Here is a 19,534-nt window from a genome sequence, read left to right as displayed (position 1 = left end):
GAAGCAATTTTTCAAAACCTTCAACAACTGTTTCATGGAATTGATAGATTTAGAGCACACAACAGGAGAGGTTATTCTTGACTTAGCCTGAAGTAACACAGGATTTAGTTGCAATTGTGTGATGTGTATAGGAAATTTGGAGGCTTAAGATGCAATTTCAAGAGCAAATAACTAAATATCTAAAAACAAGAAAGTATATCAGAAGCAGAAATCCTGGCAAACAACTGGATGCTGGACCACCATGGGATAGATAAAAAGGAGAAATTGAGGAAGAGAAGGATAATGCTGGGAAACTAAATTATTTCCTTGAAATTGTCTTCATCAAACAATTTTGAGGAGATGCCTATCCCAATCTACTATTTTTGGACAATAATGAGGCAGTAACAGAGATTGAGGTGTCAGAAGAAGAGGTTCTGGAACTAGTAAAAACTAAAAAGCAATAAGTCACCTGATCCAGATAATACATCCAAGAGTTCTGAAGGAACTCAAGAATAAAGTGACTTACTTAGTAGCAAACACAGGGCATCAGCTACTATCACAGATAACTGAAGATTAGCAAACGTTGAGCCTATATTTTAAGAAGGCACTAGGGATGATCCAGAAACTTACAGACCAATAAACCTTACTTCTGTAGCTGGTAAATTGGTTGTAACGATAATTAAAAATAGAATTAAAAGACACCCTGGAGATCATGACATGACACAGTATAACCAGCATGTCTTCTGCAAAGAAAAATCATATCTCACTAATCCATTGGAGTTCTTTGACCAGTCATATAAAATACTGGACGAAGGAGAAACAGTTGACCTAATTTATTTAGGTTTCCAAAAGACCTTTGACAAAGTCTCTCATTAGAGAGACTAAAAAAAACCTAAATAGTCATGGGTGGCAGAAGGAATTGCCATCATAGACCAGAAACTTAAGAAATTGTCATTTACTATATGTTGATGTAGCACTTAGCACAAGGCCCTGACCTCATTGGTCTCTAGGAGCTGCCAAAACATAAAATGTTAACCAAAAATAAAGGATATCTTCCACTGTTTGCTGTGTTGGTCCCAGGATAGGAGAGAGACAAGGCTGGAAAAGCAGTATCTTTTATTAGCCCAGTTTCAGCTGGTGAGAGAGAGAAACTTTTGAGTTTACCTTTCCCAGACCGGAACAAGAGCTCTGCGTAATCTGTCACAGCTAAGTACAAGGTGGAACAGATTGTTTAGCATAAGAAGTTAATATGTTTGAACGGTCTCTTCCATGTGAAGTGGGCAGTTTACACCTCACATGCCTGTCACAAAATGTAGAGTACCTCATCCAGTGCACTAAATGTCCCAATAACTATGTGGGTGAAACGAGACAATCACAATGCTCTCGAATTAACTCAAACAGAAAATTTAGACAAAAACACTATCACCTATAGGCAAACACTTTTCAAAAATGATAACTCTATATCTGACATACCTGTCCTCATCCTCAAAGGAAACCTGCACAACCCCTTCGAAAGATGAGCCTTAACAACAATACTGGATTTATGGCTCATTACAAACACTTTTGTAAGCCACTAACCCTCCTTTCTCCTAGACCAAATAGGTATTAACTGCTTACTTAACATATTGTAAGAGACCATTCAAGGTGAACTCCTTATGCTAAACAAGCTGTTCAACCTTGTACAGTAGAACCTCAAAGTTATGAGCACCTCGGGAAGGGAGGTTGTAACTAGGAACAAAACATTATGATTGCACTTTTAAAAGTTTATAACTGAATATTGACTTAATACAGCTTTGAAACTTTACTATGCAGAAGAAAAATGCTGCTTTTAACCATCTTAAATTTAAATAAAACAAGTACAGAAACAGTTTCCTTACCTTGTCAAATCTTTCTTTTTTTAAATTTCTCCTTAGTTTTTAGTAGTTTACGTTTAACACAGTACCGTATTTGCTTTTGTTTTTTTGTGCACTTCTGCAGCTGCCTGATTGTTTACTTCCGGTTCCAAATGAGGTGTGTTGTTAACCAGTCAGCTCGTAACTCTGGTGTTTGTAACTAAGATTCTACTGTATTTAGCTGTGACACTGAGTACCTTTCCCAGACATGAAGAACACTGGATAGCTCAAAAGCTTGTCTCTTTCACCAGCGGAAGTTGGTCCAGTAAAAGATATTACCTTACCCACCTTGTCTCTCTAATAATAAATCAGAAACTTAAGAATGTTTTAATTGCTATAATTTTGGGAGGGTTCATTAAAACCTTTTATCTATATATTTTATATATAAATTTTATATATAAATGAAATAGCCTCTCCAGAAAAGTTTTATATGTATAAGACAGCTCAATGCTTAAAGCAATTTCCCATATATATGAATTCATAGTTCTGAAAAAGCAAACATATAATATAATGTGGTGATTTCTAGTTTTATATGGCAGTTGACTAAGACAGAAAAAATGGAGGCACATTTCAAGAGAAATCAAAAGAGCAAGACTAACAAAAATAAACAGTTCTTTACTCCACCAATTCCTGTAGATAAGTATTTTACACAGGAAGAAACTGAGATGGGATGAAGACAGATCTTTTAGGTAAAGAAAGGATATTGGGAGTCAACTGTTAGAACTTGGGTCTGGGTTTTTTTTTTGCCTTTACTGTAAGTTTCATAGTGCTTTAATTGTATACCCTGTCACACAGTCACCATAGTTAGTGCCACATTCTAGGAGTTTCACTCACTCAATAAGACATGTAAATCGGAATTTCTACCTGAAGATACAAGAGTGGTTAATGGTATCAAAGTGACCTTTTTTTAAAGTTTTAATTGCTATAATTTTTGGAGGGGGCTCCACAATTTTAAAAGATAAACTTTCTTCTGCATTCCCAGTGATCACATGCATAGATGGGGCCCACCGTTCCATACCCTTGTTTTATGACTATATTCATTATCCGATGAAGTGAGCTGTAGCTCACGAAAGCTTATGATCAAATAAACTGGTTAGTCTCTAAGGTGCCACTAGTACTCCTTTTCTTTTAATGGTTGCTTCAGTAACATGATATAACGGACTAGGAGTACTGTGGCAATGAATGAATGCACTGAAGGGTTTATCATGTTGATGTATTACCCACCTAACTAGAGATTTTTCCCCTGGGGGGCCAAGATATTAAATTTAAAAATGCAAGATGGACACTTAGTTATTAAAACCTACTAAAAATTCCATCTTTAATTGTAATCAAATTCTATGGCCAAGACGGTCTCCCTACATAATTTCAAATCACAAGCTCATGCAATCTACATACCTGTCTAGCCTCTACGAACATACTGATCTGTCCACCTAAGTCTTCAATTTTCTTTCACAATGTGATGCAAAACTCCAGATTGCACCCAATAAAATAAAATACTCCACCATGATATAGTCAATGATATATTTCACTGCCTAGACAACTAAATTGCATTTTTAAATTATTTCAGTGCCATGCAATCAAAAATAAAGATAAAAGAATGTTACAGTATCCACAGCAGATAGTATTTGCGTGTTATAGGTGCCAAAATCTACAATCTGCAGCATTGTATTTTATAGTCAATAAGCCAGTTAGAAAGAAAAATATTTTAATTGCTGTTGTTGATTTCTTTTAAATCTATATTTTCCCTTAAAAGATTTTCTAAATAAAGAGAAAAAATGGTTTTAAAAAGCTCATTCAAGTTTCTGAAAGTTTAATTAAGTAAAAAAAGGAGGTTCAAAGCCTGGAATTGGAATAAATCCATGCTTCAAGCCTCAGAATTACAGTTCCTTACCAGTGGTCTAATTTCATTATTGTTGGCTAGTACCATTGATATTAATTGCTCATTTTCATGACTTTTAAATTCACTTAAAGTTAAAAGTCATTGTCCAATAGCAGTGTTCTTATTTCAAGAATCTACAAATACTGAAGTTGTCAGCTCTCACTCAAATTACTATGTGTACCATTGTCATTTGACTCATGTATCTGGTCTTCTCTTATACCACATGTGTAGGGTTTGAATTAGCAATTCATCAAGACACAAAAAAATAGGATAATTCAATTATAAGCTCACATAAATTTAAGAGCGTCTCTTTAGTTGATTTTTAAAAAAGCTTTATACTAGAAACGCAGCAATAGCTTTTATAGAAGGCACAAGATAGTTACAATGTAATACATCTCATGGCACACAGCACTGTGTGTATCTACATACAGGGTAAATTAAAGGTACGGTTCGGGGGGGGGGGGCAGAGTTGGGTGGTTAACAAGCTTGATGTTGTCCACCAAGAATAAATATGTAGCAGCACTTTAAGACAGATGATGTACTATCTTTGCAAATTATTATTTTCAGTTTCAAGGTAGAAAAGTTTCCTGAATGTTGAGATGCAATACAAGTGTTAAATTTATCAAGTTTTCCTTCATTTGTTTAAAACATATCTCATTTATGCAGAAAAGTGTTCCTTTTGAAGCTTATCAATGAACCAGTTACCATCAAATTTTCATTGTATTTTTTGAAAATGTAAACTTATTTCCCCCTCTGGAGCACTAAACAATATTAAAAGCAGCATATCAATCACAGAACACAAACAACATAAGAATAATTTTTAAGCAATAAACTGGAAACTACTGACTAGAAATCATCATTTACTGTTTTAAATTATGAGAATTAAGAGATATTTTTTTACTTTGTTTTTCAAAATATATCATTTGAGATATTTATGGCAACTGATGAACCAAAGAGTTTGAAAAATTGACGATATATTGTTAACATGAACAGCACTAAATATGTTTCTCTCACACCCATAATTTGGCAGGCAAAACCTTTAACACATTTTTATTTTATTTTATTTACCTCTTCTCCGCCCATAGCTCCTGGCTGCATGTAAACACAGAAGAGAATTGTTGGTACTTTTGTCATTGAACAGCAATTAGATTTAGATTCAGAAATAAGGAAAATGTAGATTTTTATGTCTTTTCCCATTGCACCTTCCCCCCCCCCTTTTTTTTGAGAATGAAGTTCTGACATTTCAAACAACCCTAAAAAATATCTTTAAAATGACACAGCCAAGACAAAATTTTAAGCACATATGCTATGCAACATTATTCCAGATAGCAAAGAATATTTTAAAATTATGACACCACACAAATCCTTCATAGGTGTTGGAAGAGGTAATGCACATAAACTATAGTAATTTTAATTAAAGGGAGTAATTGTGCAGAAAAAAAACAATTATAGTTTTGAAAAACTATATTTAAACATCAAGGGATTTAAACAATTAGCCATTCTACAAAAAAAGCTAAATTTTCCACCAAAGTGATATAAATTCAATTTAGTATGTCATCCAAACCTGTTCATATTGATTTGAATGGCTACAATATACAACTTGGCGTTTTTTATGAATAAATCCGAAAAATTGTAAAACTGTTTATGTTCTGATATCTGCATATTGCAAAATGAAGTCACACATCCAGTATATGATATAAACTGAAATGGCTAAATGCATTTACATTTGCTTTCTGAAATTTTTATGTATCATAGAATAGTTTGGAGCATTGTATTTCGAAACTACACTGAGAACTCATCCCAACAGAACATATCTGTGCCCTTCCAAAATATTTACAATGCAGGTGGCCTTGGATCACAAATTTCCCATCCCTGGGAAGAAAGGTCAACCTGTAATAGAAGCCAAAAAATTCTAGGTATATGGCAGACAATTGCTCTGCCACTTCTATTTGGTATTGTGGACAGGATGGAGCTTATTCATGAGAAGTACAGAAGGGGGAGCGCTCCTAATACCATTCATTATCTGTAACTGCATCGTTGGGGATTGTTAGGCTTGGAACTGGAATTTCCTGGTGCAACATTTGGTAGGAAGATGGCCTAGCACTAGGCCTGGCAGCATACTGGCTCGACCAATTCTTTAAGGTAAGAGTTTGGGGGGTGGGGGGAGAGGCTGCTTTGAGGGGAAACTTCCACCCTTCCTGTTATTACTTATCTGAGGTGGAGGCCTCATTCAAGATCATCATCCTACTGGAGGGGAGCTGCATCATTCTCTTGATAGATTTTTTGGTTGATGGGAAGGGGGTCATCTTCAAACTACATGTACCATTTCTTCATCTCTTTGAATGAATTTAGAACAAAAAATAGCCAAAATACCGAAGTATAAATGATATTGTAGGATCCAGGTAAAAAAAATGAAAGACAGTTATGCTGACTGTTAACATTTAGGCTGCCTCTATACTATGAGCAAGGTTTGACAACATGGTGATAAAAATCCACCCGAGTCTTTTCTAAACTACAGAATCCATCACTGCTGTTGCTTCAATACAGTTATGCTGCACCAGTGGTGATTTATGGGTCCCAGTTTTCATATTGATGAATCATTCATAGTTAAAACCTCTGCTGCTGGAGAAAGTTTTTTGCAAGGCTGGGTTAACAGAGTAGCAAAGCATATAACTGGTTGTATTTTTCCTAATGGCAAAAGGTTGTTTTTAAAATGCAAAAGTTAGGATGTACAACCAATTACAAAGGTAGCAAAAACAAAAAAACATGTTCAAATCCCCTTCAACCAGCAAGATATTAATTTTCTATAACTGAATTTTGGGTTTGTCTTTTACCTTAATGTTAAATCAGACTTTTTGGAGATTTTGCTTGTCCCCTTTTGGGACATTTACAATCATGTTCCTGCAAATTGTCCCAGTAGCAGAATGAGTGTAACAGTCCCTGGCCAGGCCAGGCCAACAAAATATGTATTGTGAGATCACAATGGAAAACAGGTTTCATTAGACTTCAAAAATTGTAGCAGCTACACGCTGAGTATGCTCACAACCGATTTTCAATTGCTTATCACTTATTCCTTCCAAATATGAAACAAACTTCCTCAAAAAGTACTTTATCCACAAAATAAGTTGAGAATTTTTTGATTCATCTCTAAGTTATTGGTGAGTACAAATACCAAAAACATGAGTGATTTTCCTTTTATTTTCCTTCTTCCTCTCCCAATTTTATACTTTATCGCCACTTCAAAGGAAAATTATTATGGAGCTATGTATGTGTGGAAATTGGGTTATAATGGAACACGACAGAGACAATTATCCCATTACTACCAAGAACGCCATAATTACGAATGCAATTGAAATTTATACTTAATTTTTAATACACATTTTCATTTCAGACTGTTTATTTTCCTCGAAGTACCAGGCTACTGCACTAAAATTGCTTAATTTCTAATTTCTTCTATTGTCTCGGCCAGACCATGGTCCAAGATTACATTCCTTACACAAGCAACATCAATAAGTGGGCATGTCTCAACAAGCAAAATGGGCGCATTTTCCCAATCATGATAACTTGGCATGTTTGAAAAGCACTGTTAAGATGCAGGCTAATATGTCTGAAGTGGTATTAGCTCACCATCTTGTAGCCATAAGCTAACACAATTGAAAGACACCCCCTCTCTCCTGTCAGGTTATGCAGTGGTGCTACACTGGCCCTACTAGTGTTACTATCTTATTTATTTACGCATTTACTATATGGGAAGGTGGATGTCATATTTATACCACTAAAGACAGGAAAATATTTATATATTATAGTGTATACACACACACACACACACACACACACACACACACATCCCTAAATTTCTCAGAAAAGACCTTTATAAAATGACCTAAAGATAGATATTTGGTGACCACAATGCTCAGATTTTCTGATAGGCTGACTAACAAAATGCATAAAGAAAAAATGAAATGACACAGAGAAACTGAGGAACTACACTGTAGATAAATTTTTATTCAAAATGTTGTTTAATTATTTAGGAAAAATAAACTGAATGACAACAAAATGGTAACAAATAAGCTTCATGTGTGCAAGTGAGTGTTACAGTAAAGAGCTTTTCAAATAGATTAAAATAACCCAAAAATAAATGAGTCCTTTTACGAGATGTAAAATACCCCCAAACTAATTGATCTAAAATAATCTGAACAGAACCTGAGGCTGCCATGCAAAAAATTATTCATGCAAACATCACAGAAAGTGGATTATGATATTAAGGAACTCATGGGTTACTAATATAAACAATTAAAATTAAGCTATAAAAGAAAATGCAGTAGGCGAGTACTTATCTAGGTGGGACAGCTGACTGAGGCCAGAAATGGGTAAAACAAACACTGAAATGCTATGATAATACAAACATGATTAAAAATCCACCCTGAAGGGCCTGAGTTTTTTTTAAATCCCAAATTAATAAAAATCACAACACACAATAGATTTAAATAGAAAACCATATGCACTTTTCCCATTTAACCAGTAAAAGAAAGAAATAAGACCAATTTCCTCATTTTATAAAATACATAGTTGTGATAGAAGTTGGTCATAAAATATAAACATTTATTTGAAAATCCCTTTGGACAATTCTATTCAATATTTATATTCAAGTTAATTTTTAAAAAGTGCTAAAACATCATCAGACCAGGGAATTTGGGAGTCAAAATGTACTTTCTATATTTCCTTCAGCAATGTCACTGTTACACATGATACAAAACAAGAATGTGCAATTTGAGATAAAAATTATATGGTATCCTGCCTTGTTTACAGCACAAAGTCCAGGCCATTGCAGACTTCACTAGAAGAAATGGCTCAGCTATCTGAAATCCATACTACCAGACTAATATTAAGTGTGACTCAGCAAATCTGAATGCAGAGAGCTTCCAACAGGCTTTGCCCAAAATGTAGTTTACAAACACTAATGGAGAGAAAACACTTAAAAGCTAAACAGTTTTGAAATTATTTCTGTGCGAAGGCAGCAATGCATCAACAGGAAAATGAAAATCTACTTACTGTAATCAATAAGATCACAAGTACGACATTTCTGTGCGGTTATTACTGCTTATGAAATTAGAAAAAATACTGTGGTGGAAGTTGTCATAACCATATAGCTAAGGGTAGCCGAGAATTCCTCCTTACCTGCAAGGGGTTAAGAAGCTCAAATAACCTGGTTGGCACCTGACCAAAAGGACCAATGGGGGGAAAAATACTTTCAAATCTTGGGGGGGGAGGGGTGGCTTTGTTTTGAGTGTGTTCTCTTGGGAAGCAAAAAAGTATCAGTTGAAAAAATCCTTCTCCTATAAACCAATCCTGAACCAGTCTCTAATATTACAAAAATAGTAAGTAAAGCCAAGCAAAGCGTGTTAGATTATCTTTTGTTTTAGCTTGTGAATTTTCCCTTTGCTAGAGGGAGGTTCATTCCTGTTTTTTGTAACTTTGAACTAAGCCTAGAAGTTCCTCTGTGTTTGTGAATCTTTTGTTAGCCTGCAAGGTTATTTTCCATCCTGATTTTACAGAGGTGATTCTTTTACCTTTTTTTAAAAAATAAAATCCTTCTTTTAAAAACCTAATTAATTTCTCTATTGTCCTAAGACCCAAGGGTTTGGGTCTGTGATCACTTTCTAACCAATTAGTTAGGATATTATTCTCAAGCCTCCCCAGGTAAGGGGGTATAAGGCTTGGGGTGATATTTTGGGGAAATAGGAACTCCAAGTGGTCCTTTCCCTAATTCTTGGTTAAATCACTTGGTGGTGGCAGCGTACCAAAAAATGTGTGCCTTGGGGAAGTTTTAACCTAAGCTGGTAAAAATAAGCTTAGGGGGTCTTTCATGCAGGTCCCCACAACTGTACCTTAGAGTTCAGAGTGGGGAGGGAACCCTGACAGAAGTGTCACAAGATTTTAGCCACCAGAGAATGACAACCACTCCCCCAAAATGCACTGCCCGTGGTGCCAAATATGGGGCCCTATTTTCATAAACCATATTATGAATAGCTTCAACATGCAAAACAAAGATGAGTGGCAGTCTCAGGTACACTGTAAATGAGACAGCCTACAATATGAACAGATATAATTCAAGAGCACCATATTTTGGTAATATAATAAAAAGTTTTTCAAAAATGTGCAGCTGAAATAACATTAGCAATTAGTTTCCCAGTAGGAGGTATCCACTATGTAAACAATTAGTGTGGGCACTATTGTCCTGTTTATACATGATTGGCTGAACATCAGAGGTTTAACAGCTATTATAAAGTGTAATTTATATATACACCTACAAGTACAGCATGCATAAAAATTTTGCTATTTTGAGACGTGAAGAGCCTATTTACCAGGAATTATACTGGCACAGACTCACCCATGTCAAACAGTAAGGATGTTATACAACGGCAAAACCATAACTGAACATTTATTTCTCACTTATGCAATTCCCTGACCTTTGGTAGTGCATGATTTGCATAATGACTGCAGAGTTATTTCTCAGTTTCTGGCCAGCGTGCAAATCCCTGAATTCTGATGGACAACTTGGAGTACAGAGATCTGCATAAATATTGTATAGCAATTATGCAGATCTAGGTATTCTAAAAGGTTACTTCCCATTCATGTTTCCGCAACAAACATGGCCACTTCAACTTCTGACTCCCTTCCTGAGCCCACCACTTCACCCACCTCTAGAAATACAATATAATTTAATTGAACAAGGAATTGTTTGTATGACAAGGAAGTGGGAGAGAGGAAGTTGAGGATTCTAAGCCTTCTTTAAGGGCACAAGGAACATGGTCATGAATGAGAAGACTATGGTAAAATGGGAAAGGGATTATAGATGGGAAGTTGAGCTGACAGTAATTGATAATATGAGAAGAATTTAAAAGTAGCAAAGTTGTACATGACAGAGGACCACAAGCACATTTCCAGTACAATAAAGTGCTTCCTGTTAACTTGGTAATAATCATATACAGCATAAACTGACTTCTTGGAAAGAAACAAGAACATATTGTAGCAGAAGGGGAAACCGGCACTTTTTCAAGCCATACACACGTTGTGTTGTAGGAAAATAGAAAAAGGTAAACACCAAGAGTGAGTGTGTGGGTCTCGAGGATGATGTAACTAGTAAAGCCAAAATAACATAAAATGCAGGCCAGAGGATTCTGAGAGTATAGTAATAATAAATAAGGTAAGACTTGGAACTGTGGCTAGGGAATAAGCATTGAGAGAGATGTTAAAAAGGGAGCAGGGACTATTTTAATAGCCTAGAGAATGGAAATGAGAGCTGTTTTATTAATAGGAGTCTAAAGAATCAAAAAGTTATTAATATAACCCAATCACTATCCAACATTAAACAGTTTTTAACAAGGTTTGGAATACAGAGATGTCAGCTTTAGTACCATGGCTAACACACCATTAAAAAAATCCTTTTAACCTTTTATAAAAGAGAAAAGAAAAGAAAAACAGTTAAAGCATTTTAAATGTAAAGTATTAAATAAGGCATTCCTTTAATATCCCTTGTTCCTTTTTGCTTTAGCTAGAGAGAATTTAGGAGGGGAAAAATCCTTGTTTGACAGTCCTTTGTGGTATAAATGACGGTAATAACTATGCTTTTGGGGGGGAAGTGAAGAAGTTAATTGACATGGGCTGGAGTGGTCATAACCTTAACACAGTACTTAAAGGTATCAGTAAAATACTTTCTATTTAAATTAATTTAGTCTTTTCATCATCTTCTTGCATCTTTTTAAAACAATTTTATATAACAGGACATTGTGACAATTTAGGAACTTTCACTCACTTTTTATGGTTGAGCTTACAATTAGGGTATATTTGTAGGCCCAGCTATCACAACATAATGCACAATAATGTGGATGCCAAAGGGTAATACAACCTGTTCTTAAAGCAAAGAGGTAGGGAAGTGGGGGGAGAGGTCATATGTCCCATATTTAAGTCTGAAACATGGTCATGTTAGTTGGATGACATGTAACAAGAGACAGCAGAAGACATTTCACATAATATTTATTACCAGCCAACGTGAAACTGCTTTGTGTTAACTCAGTAATTATTATAGTACTGTCCATAGCATCAGACTCAGAAGCCTTTAGTCTCAGATTTCAGGATATGGTCATTATCACTAACTGTGATGTCATATCTAGATGATAAAATTAACGTATTTGGATAATGTACTAACTGTGCTCAATTACAAAACAGTTACATAGAGTACTATATTATATCCTTTGCGGTATGAAGATGTTTTTAATTACTTTAATGGAGCTTCTTTTGAAGTAATTCAATAATTTTGCTAACAATGTTTATTTCTTATAAAAAGGCAGTTAATAAAGAGCAGTTCAGTATCATCTCACTTTGCATGGGTTACTATATTTACTGTCACCATTACTGTCTCTCAGAAAGAATAAGGGTGGGCATGAAGACCAATTATCCTCTTACATAGAGTAGAGAAGTTTGTGTTCATGACAGGTGCCAGTTCGGAAGCTCTGGAGACAGAAATTCTCTATATAGAGCTTCTCGACATTGTCCTACCAATATGCCTCATCTAAGACTGAAGAGGTCACTTCTATATTCAAGTCTGTATTTCAGACTCCATTCCCAATCAATCCTTGATGTGTCCACTGGAACTGCCAACAACAGTGCTAACTAATGTTAATTGTGGTGACACTTTTTGGTATGCTAACATATGCACTAGGAAATGCACTATGACCCACTCATTTCACAGAGGTGACTGAACAGGTATTAGATGGCAACAGCTTTCTACCAGCCTAGGATGCATTTTTACTAAATCTATATTCCTTTGCCAATAATGAGCTGTCCCACTCCACCTGCTGTAACAGTAAGACAAGCTATACCAAAGTTTAACAGTTTATTCCATGAAACAGTTTGTAAAAAATGTCATAAAACAAATGGGATACATGGAGGAAGTGGGAATTACATGTCCTATTTCCAAGTGAAAAATTGAATTTATAAAAAGTAAAATCTCACTCCACCCACGTATTTACATTCCAGTAGATTCATAATAAAAGAATGGTATAAGAAAATACCATCCAAGGACAAATGAGTCAGTATATGGCATAGTAAAGCTACAAAAAGGCAACTATGTTTATTATATATAATTTTCTATATAACACCAATTCACCAGACTATTTTCTGCTTTGCTTGAAAACTGGCAGCCTTATTGGGACTTTTGAACCTTACCTGGTTGTCTGTGGCATAATTTCAGTGTGACCCATGCCGAAATATGTCTTTATTCACTCATCCCCTATACACAGGGAATGTTCCTTCCTAGCCACACACCCTCTTCAATGCCATTAAAACATCCTTTAAGCATGAAAGTTAAGAACTTGAAGAACACGTAGGGTTTTTAAAATCTTACATTACTGCAAGTTAAATTGAGTGTTTAACAATGTGGGACAAATTTCTAGGGCCAGTTGTGAAAGGTTGCTTATTTGGTTAAGCAAAACTAGGATGAAGACAAGTAGAATGCATTGACAATATTGCATTAAGGCTATCCTTTGTTTCCATGAAGCAAAAAAGGAAGGAAACTGAAGCACTGCAATTTTAACTGCATCTCAAATAATTCTGTGAAACTAATGAAAAAAAGCTGCGTTTCAAGGATTATTTCCCCACTTACAAAAATCTACAACTGGCAAGAAATTGCATTTGCAAGACCATCATATTGCATGTGTACAAGAAGGTAGAGTTACAATTTCTATGGGAATTACTGAATATCCTGTCTTTTTTATGTTTAAAAAATGTTTATTTAAACCTTATTTCTTTTTATTATACATATGGTTTCAAGAATTAGCAGCACCATTTCAACAGTAACAAATCTTAAGACTACTGACCTTGAGCATTAGAAGTTATGTAAGCATCTGTAAAGACTTAAGCCTGGTCTACACACAATTTTTGAATATAGTGTAACTATATTGGTTAGGGATATTATTTTTATACCATTATAGTTCTACAAATACAAAACAAATCCCAGTGTGGATGCAGTTATCCTGGTATAGTAGTTTTTATTCCCTTTTCCTGTTGGCAGAGCTGGGAAGAGAACCCAGAACTCAGAACTCTTGACACTCAACAATGAGCTTTAATCTGTAGCACCCACTTCCTCCTTTTGAAGTTGTATAATATCATATTTATTAAGGGTTGGTACCGCTACTATCATGTTGAGGAATACACTTTTCTTCAAAGATACTTGTCTGAATGGATTCTTAATCTTGGAGACAACAAAGCAGAGATCTTGCCAAAACACAAAATCAGAAAAGATAAATATGCTTAGAATAGTACACAATAACTTTTCATATTTTACACTCAGACACACGTGTTTACAGGAATAAGATATTTCCCAAAAGAATGCAATAGCAGGCAAAAGAAATCAAAGAGCATCCTAAAATAAACTGAACTCTAACAAGGTGGAAAGTCTGGGCACTCACACTGCAAATAGTTGGTGGAGAAAGTAGGCTACTGGATTTTTTGTTTTTTAAAAAGAAAGACCAATTAGCCAATTACAATTTTGTCTCTGGAGAATGAATTTAAGTAATAGTGCTTGGTAAACATATGCTGAAAAAACCATTTACTTTGCAAATCTCCTGAATTCACACATAATGGGCATCAACATGACCTTCAAGCTTTCCAGTCAGTAGCAGTAAGAAGTGAAAGATAGTCTTCTAGACATGATACTCTTTAAGAAGTTAGTCAATTAGCACCAAGTGAAACAAATCTGAGTAACCTCCCTTAGAACTTTAGTCAACTGCAGTTAAAAGCCTAGCACCATTCTGGTTTAGAACATGAGGGGAAGGTCTTCCTCAGGATGGGCTCTGACTACTTCCACTGGAACTCCACAACCACCTTTGGAAACACCTTAAGATAAATCTGTAGCAAATTAGTTTTGACAAATTTATTGTAAAGTCATTAAGTCACTAGAGACTGAAACAAGCTGAAGTCACAGCCACCAAGAAAATCATCTTCTATGTACAAAACTTGAGTTCACATACCCAGTAGATCAAAGGGAGCTTTCAGCAGCTTAGTTATGTCCACATTAATAGCTTGTAACATGGGGAACTTTTTGGAGGAGGTTTTCAAATGCATTAAACCCTGTTATGACCCTGATCATATGGATCAATAGAGAAGCTGGTCTACTTTCACTATGTGCATGGTAGGAAATGGTACAGATGCCAGATTAATTTTTTGAGAAGTTGTCTTTAAACCAGTTTTTTAAAATTCTATACTTTATAGAATTGCTTGGTATGTTTTGCTGGGGGATTCGGCCAATTAGAATACTGTAAACCTAATAGTTAAATTCTATAAAACAAAGTTGGACTGTGGAAATAGTCTTGACTATTAAGCACATTCCTGTTACTATTAAACATGGGGAACTTCCTCATTGCAGACCTAAAACTTCCACACAACTTTGTCCTAAGACGTTTTTATCCAAAATGGAAAATAATGATTTATGCTCTGAGTTACCACCATCTTTTCATCTCCCTGAAATTTCTTGTCTGATCTTTTCCTTTTAGGGTATGTCAACAGTGAGATAAAAGACACGATGCACCAAGTCTCAGAGCCAGGTCAGCTGACTCGGGCTTGTGGGGTTATAAAATTGCAGTGTAGAGGTTCAGGCTCAGGCTGGAACCACTGTAATTTTTACAGTCCAACACCCTTCGCCCTGAGAGCCTGAATCAGCTGACCCAGGTCAGCTGCGAGGCTTTTATTGCAGTATATTGTATTTTATTGCAGTGTATATGTATTTTATTGCATACCCTTAAGATTAGGGCAGGGATAACGTCTACATCTTGTATAGCACAAACACATTGTTACTGTTTATCATAAATTGTTATTTCAAAGGAATGAAATCCACGCCACTGCCTTTGTTGTCTCCAAAGGGTGATGAAGCCAGAAGTTAATTTGTTCAGGTCATTCCAAATTAAAGCAAATATAAAACCACAACATCTAGTATTCATATTGCAACATGCTTTACAAAAAGACCTATGTTAATGTGTTTTAAGAAAGTTAAAAATACTCTCTAGTTCTCTTGATTATTGGGATCAATTTTCAAACCTCCCATTTCATGGGAAATACCACCTAGATGGAGCTACTATAAGGCAGCTGCATAACTGGTAGGGAAACCATTCCCAGAGAGTAGTTATCAGTGGTTCAAAGTCAAGCTGGAAGGGCATATCAAGTGGGGTCTTGCAGGAATCAGTTTCTGGGTCTGGTTCCATTCAATATCTTCATCAATGATTTAGATAATGGCATAGAGAATACACTTATCAAGTTTGCGGATCATACCAAGCTAGAAGGGGTTGCAAGTGCTTTAGAGGATAGGATTCGCGTTCAAAATGATCTGGACAAACTGGAGAAGTGGTCTGAAGTAAATAGGATGAAATTCAGTAAGGACAAATGTAAAGTACTCCACTTAGGAAGGAACAATCAGTTGCACACATACAAAATGGGAAATCACTGCATAGGAAGGAGTACTGTGGAAAGGGATCTGGAGGGCTCAGTGGACCACAAGCTAAATATGAGTCAGTGTAACACAAACAAAACAAAACACACACAATTCTGGGATGTATTAGCAGGAGTGTTGTAAGCAAGATGCAAGTAGTAATTCTTCTGCTCTAATCCACGCTGATTAGACCTCAACTGAAGTGTTGTGTCCAGTTCTGGGTGCCACATTTCAGGAAAGATGTGGGAAAACTGGAGAAAACCCAGAGAAGCAGGGCCGGCCCACAACATTTTGGCACCTGAGATGGCGAGCTCAAATTATGCCCCCATGCCCACTCGCTTGGGCCAAAACTTTGACAGGTCTCAATTCTGCCCTCTTCCTGTTCTACACCTCTCATGGTACTGCTCTGCTACCTACCCCAATAAAGAAGAACTAACAACTTAAAATGCCTTGTTCAAAAATTTTAAGTAAACTTAACTTTCAAATCCCTGACCAGCAAATGTAACTTTTCTTGTCTGCATAGTTGTCATAAATATAAGGGAAGGGTAAACACCTTCAAAATCCCTCCTGGTCAGAGGAAAAACCCTTTCACTTGTAAAGGGTTAAGAAGCTAGGATAACCTCGCTGGCACCTGTCCAAAATGACCAATGAGGAGACAAGATACTTTCAAAGCTGGAGTGGGGGAGAAACAAAGGTTCTCTCTGTCTGTATGATGCTTTTGCCGGGAACAGAAAAGGAATGGAGTCTTAGAACTTAGTAAGTAATCTAGCTAGATATGTGTTAGATTCTGTTTTGTTTAAATGGCTGAGAAAATAAGCTGTGCTAAATGGAATGTATATTCCTGTTTTTGTGCCTTTTTGTAACTTAAGGTTTTGCCTAGAGGGATTCTCTATGTTTTAAATCTGATTACCCTGTAAGGTATTTACCATCCTGATTTTATAGAGGTGATTCTTTTACTTTTTCTTCAATTAAAATTCTTCTTTTAAGAACCTGATTGCTTTTTCATTGTTCTTAAGATCCAAGGATTTGGGTCTGTGTTCACCTATGCAAATTGGTGAGGATTTTTATCAAGCCTTCCCCACGAAAGGGGGTGTAGGGTTTGGGGAGGATTTTGGGGGGAAAGACGTTTCCAAGCAGGCTCTTTCCCGATTATATATCTGTTAGACACTTGGTGGTGGCAGCAATAAAGTCCAAGGGCAAAAGGTAAAATAGTTTATACCTTGGGGAAGTTTTAACCTAAGCTGGTAAAAATAAGCTTAGGGGGTTTTCATGCAGGTCCCCACATCTGTACCCTAGAGTTCAGAGTGGGGTAGGAACCTTGACAATAGTAAACACTGGCATTTTTATCTGTTTGAATAATCAAAGTGGTGCTTTCCGTGCCTTCTTGATTGCAAAGATTTGAACTGCTTCCTGCTGAAGGTCCATAGTCTGGGCCAGCTCATGCTTTATTGAGATGGTTGCTAGGCCAACCAGCCTCTCCTGTGTCATTGTGGAGCGTAAGATGTGTTTTTATTAACTTCAGCTTGGAGAAGCTGCGTTCTCCACCGGCAACTGTTACAGGAAGTGTTAGAAGTATGTGCAGAGCAACAAAAGCATTTGGAAAGAGGGTGGTCATCTTATTTGTGCAAATATATTCCAGAACAGCCTTTGGAGAACAGCCTGCTGAAATGCATCTTGAAAGGGCTTTAAGTTCATCACCTAAATCGCTCGCATCAATATCACATGTCATCAAGTGTCAACACGGTCTCTTGTGCCCTGCATTGCTGGTGTAGGTCTTCTTCAGGTATAGTGAGGAGTTTTTGGAATATCATACAACATCCCAAATATACTGCTGGATTCCTTGAGCTGCATGAAACGGTCAACTGACTGCATTTTACAATCTAGCACCTCGTTAAAGAATTCAACTTTGAATTGTTGTTTGGGGTCTCTTATGGGATTATCCCGTGCCTCGTAATCAAAATGTCGTCTTCTTCAGTGACTCTTGCATTTTTGAATGGGTGGGAAAATAGATTCAGTGTGAAGTTCCTCTGCCAACTTCTGTGCACTCTTCAGAATGTTTTGAAATCCCTCATCTGACCGGTGAGACTATAGGTTTGACTTTGCTTTGTCCAGTTGTTCCATTGCTCCAGATATATCAAGGTCAACACCATGGAGTCTCTTGCTTACAACATTTATTCAAACAATATGTCATGCCACAACACTAAGCCACATAGAAATTTGAAGTTATGGATGTTTCTGGTGATTCCATTTCCCTCTGCCACTGTTCTCTCATGAACAGTTCCTGTCATAGCATTATCCTCCATAATGGCAACTATGGCATCATCTATCTTCCCAATTTGGTGTTTGATAGGCTTTATTGCCTCCAGTCAACTTTCTCATCATGTGGCACACAGTGGTTTCAGTGTCAGAGGATGTTCCCAGATGTTGCTTCAAAATTTGCCATCCATGAGTTGATGTAGAGAAAAATACATAGATTCTTTGAATTATATTAAAAAATTCAGCAGCCTCACTAGAAGCTGATGCTGCATCACTAACCACCAAGTTCAATGAATGAAAACTGCATGGGACAAAAAAAGCTCTAGGGTTTAACTCTCGGATCTGTGTCTGCACTCCTCTGTTCTTTCCTCTCATGTTGGCACCATTATTGTAGCCCTGACCTCTCATGTCAGCTATCGCAATTCCCGTATCTTCCAGCTTTTTAAGAAGCACATTTGTCATACCAGCTCCTGTAGTATCATCAATGTCAATAAATTCTAGAAAATGCTCTCTGACAATGACCATTGCAGGGACATTTTCACTACGTTTCACAAAACGCACCATTAAAGTCATTTGTTCCGTATAGCTGATGTCAGGTGTGCAGTCCAGAGTAATAGAGTAATATCTTGCTGACTTCAAATCTGCCACAATCTTCTATTTGACTTTTGTTGCCAGTAACTATATGATCTCATTTTGAATGGTTTTTCCAAGGTAGTGGTGTGTGTACATTTCTTGAGTGGTGACTCTTCTTAGATGCTCCTGGAGTACAGCATCAAACTCAGCCATCAGCTCCACAATTTTAAGGAAGTTTCCATTGTTTGGCACATACAGCTGATCTGAAGCGCCATGCAGTGCTAGGTTTTGAGTAACAAGCATTCTCACAATGGCAATGAGCCTTTTCAGAACATTTTGCAGTAAAGAGATTCCGATGTAATCTTCTCTTGATGCTGATCATCTATGGTGGCCTTTAACCTTAGTCTCATCTCAAGCACTTTCTACCTATGGAATGCTCTCTGGTGATTTGCTGCCTCCTCATGGCATGCCAGA

General features: G+C 36.5%; 1 protein-coding gene across 6 annotated transcripts in view; it reads right to left on the bottom strand.

Annotated features, from left to right (window-relative positions):
* Window positions 1–19,534, bottom strand: part of CPEB3 (cytoplasmic polyadenylation element binding protein 3) — a 180,837-nt gene that overhangs the window by 68,190 nt on the left and 93,113 nt on the right. For 3 of the 6 annotated variants that reach the window (XM_077822603.1, XM_077822601.1, XM_077822602.1), the window contains exon 5: window positions 4,819–4,842. The exons of the other annotated variants lie outside the window; for them this stretch is intronic. In XM_077822603.1, the coding sequence (XP_077678729.1) occupies window positions 4,819–4,842 (24 nt within the window). The remainder of the gene's footprint in view (window positions 1–4,818; window positions 4,843–19,534) is intronic. 6 annotated transcript variants of the gene reach the window in all.

The sequence above is a fragment of the Eretmochelys imbricata genome, chromosome 7 (assembly GCF_965152235.1).
Source record: "Eretmochelys imbricata isolate rEreImb1 chromosome 7, rEreImb1.hap1, whole genome shotgun sequence".
Taxonomy (NCBI): Eukaryota; Metazoa; Chordata; order Testudines; family Cheloniidae; genus Eretmochelys; species Eretmochelys imbricata.
The sequence above is the reverse complement of the archived record's forward strand: the minus strand, read 5'-3'. Positions and strand labels throughout refer to the sequence as shown.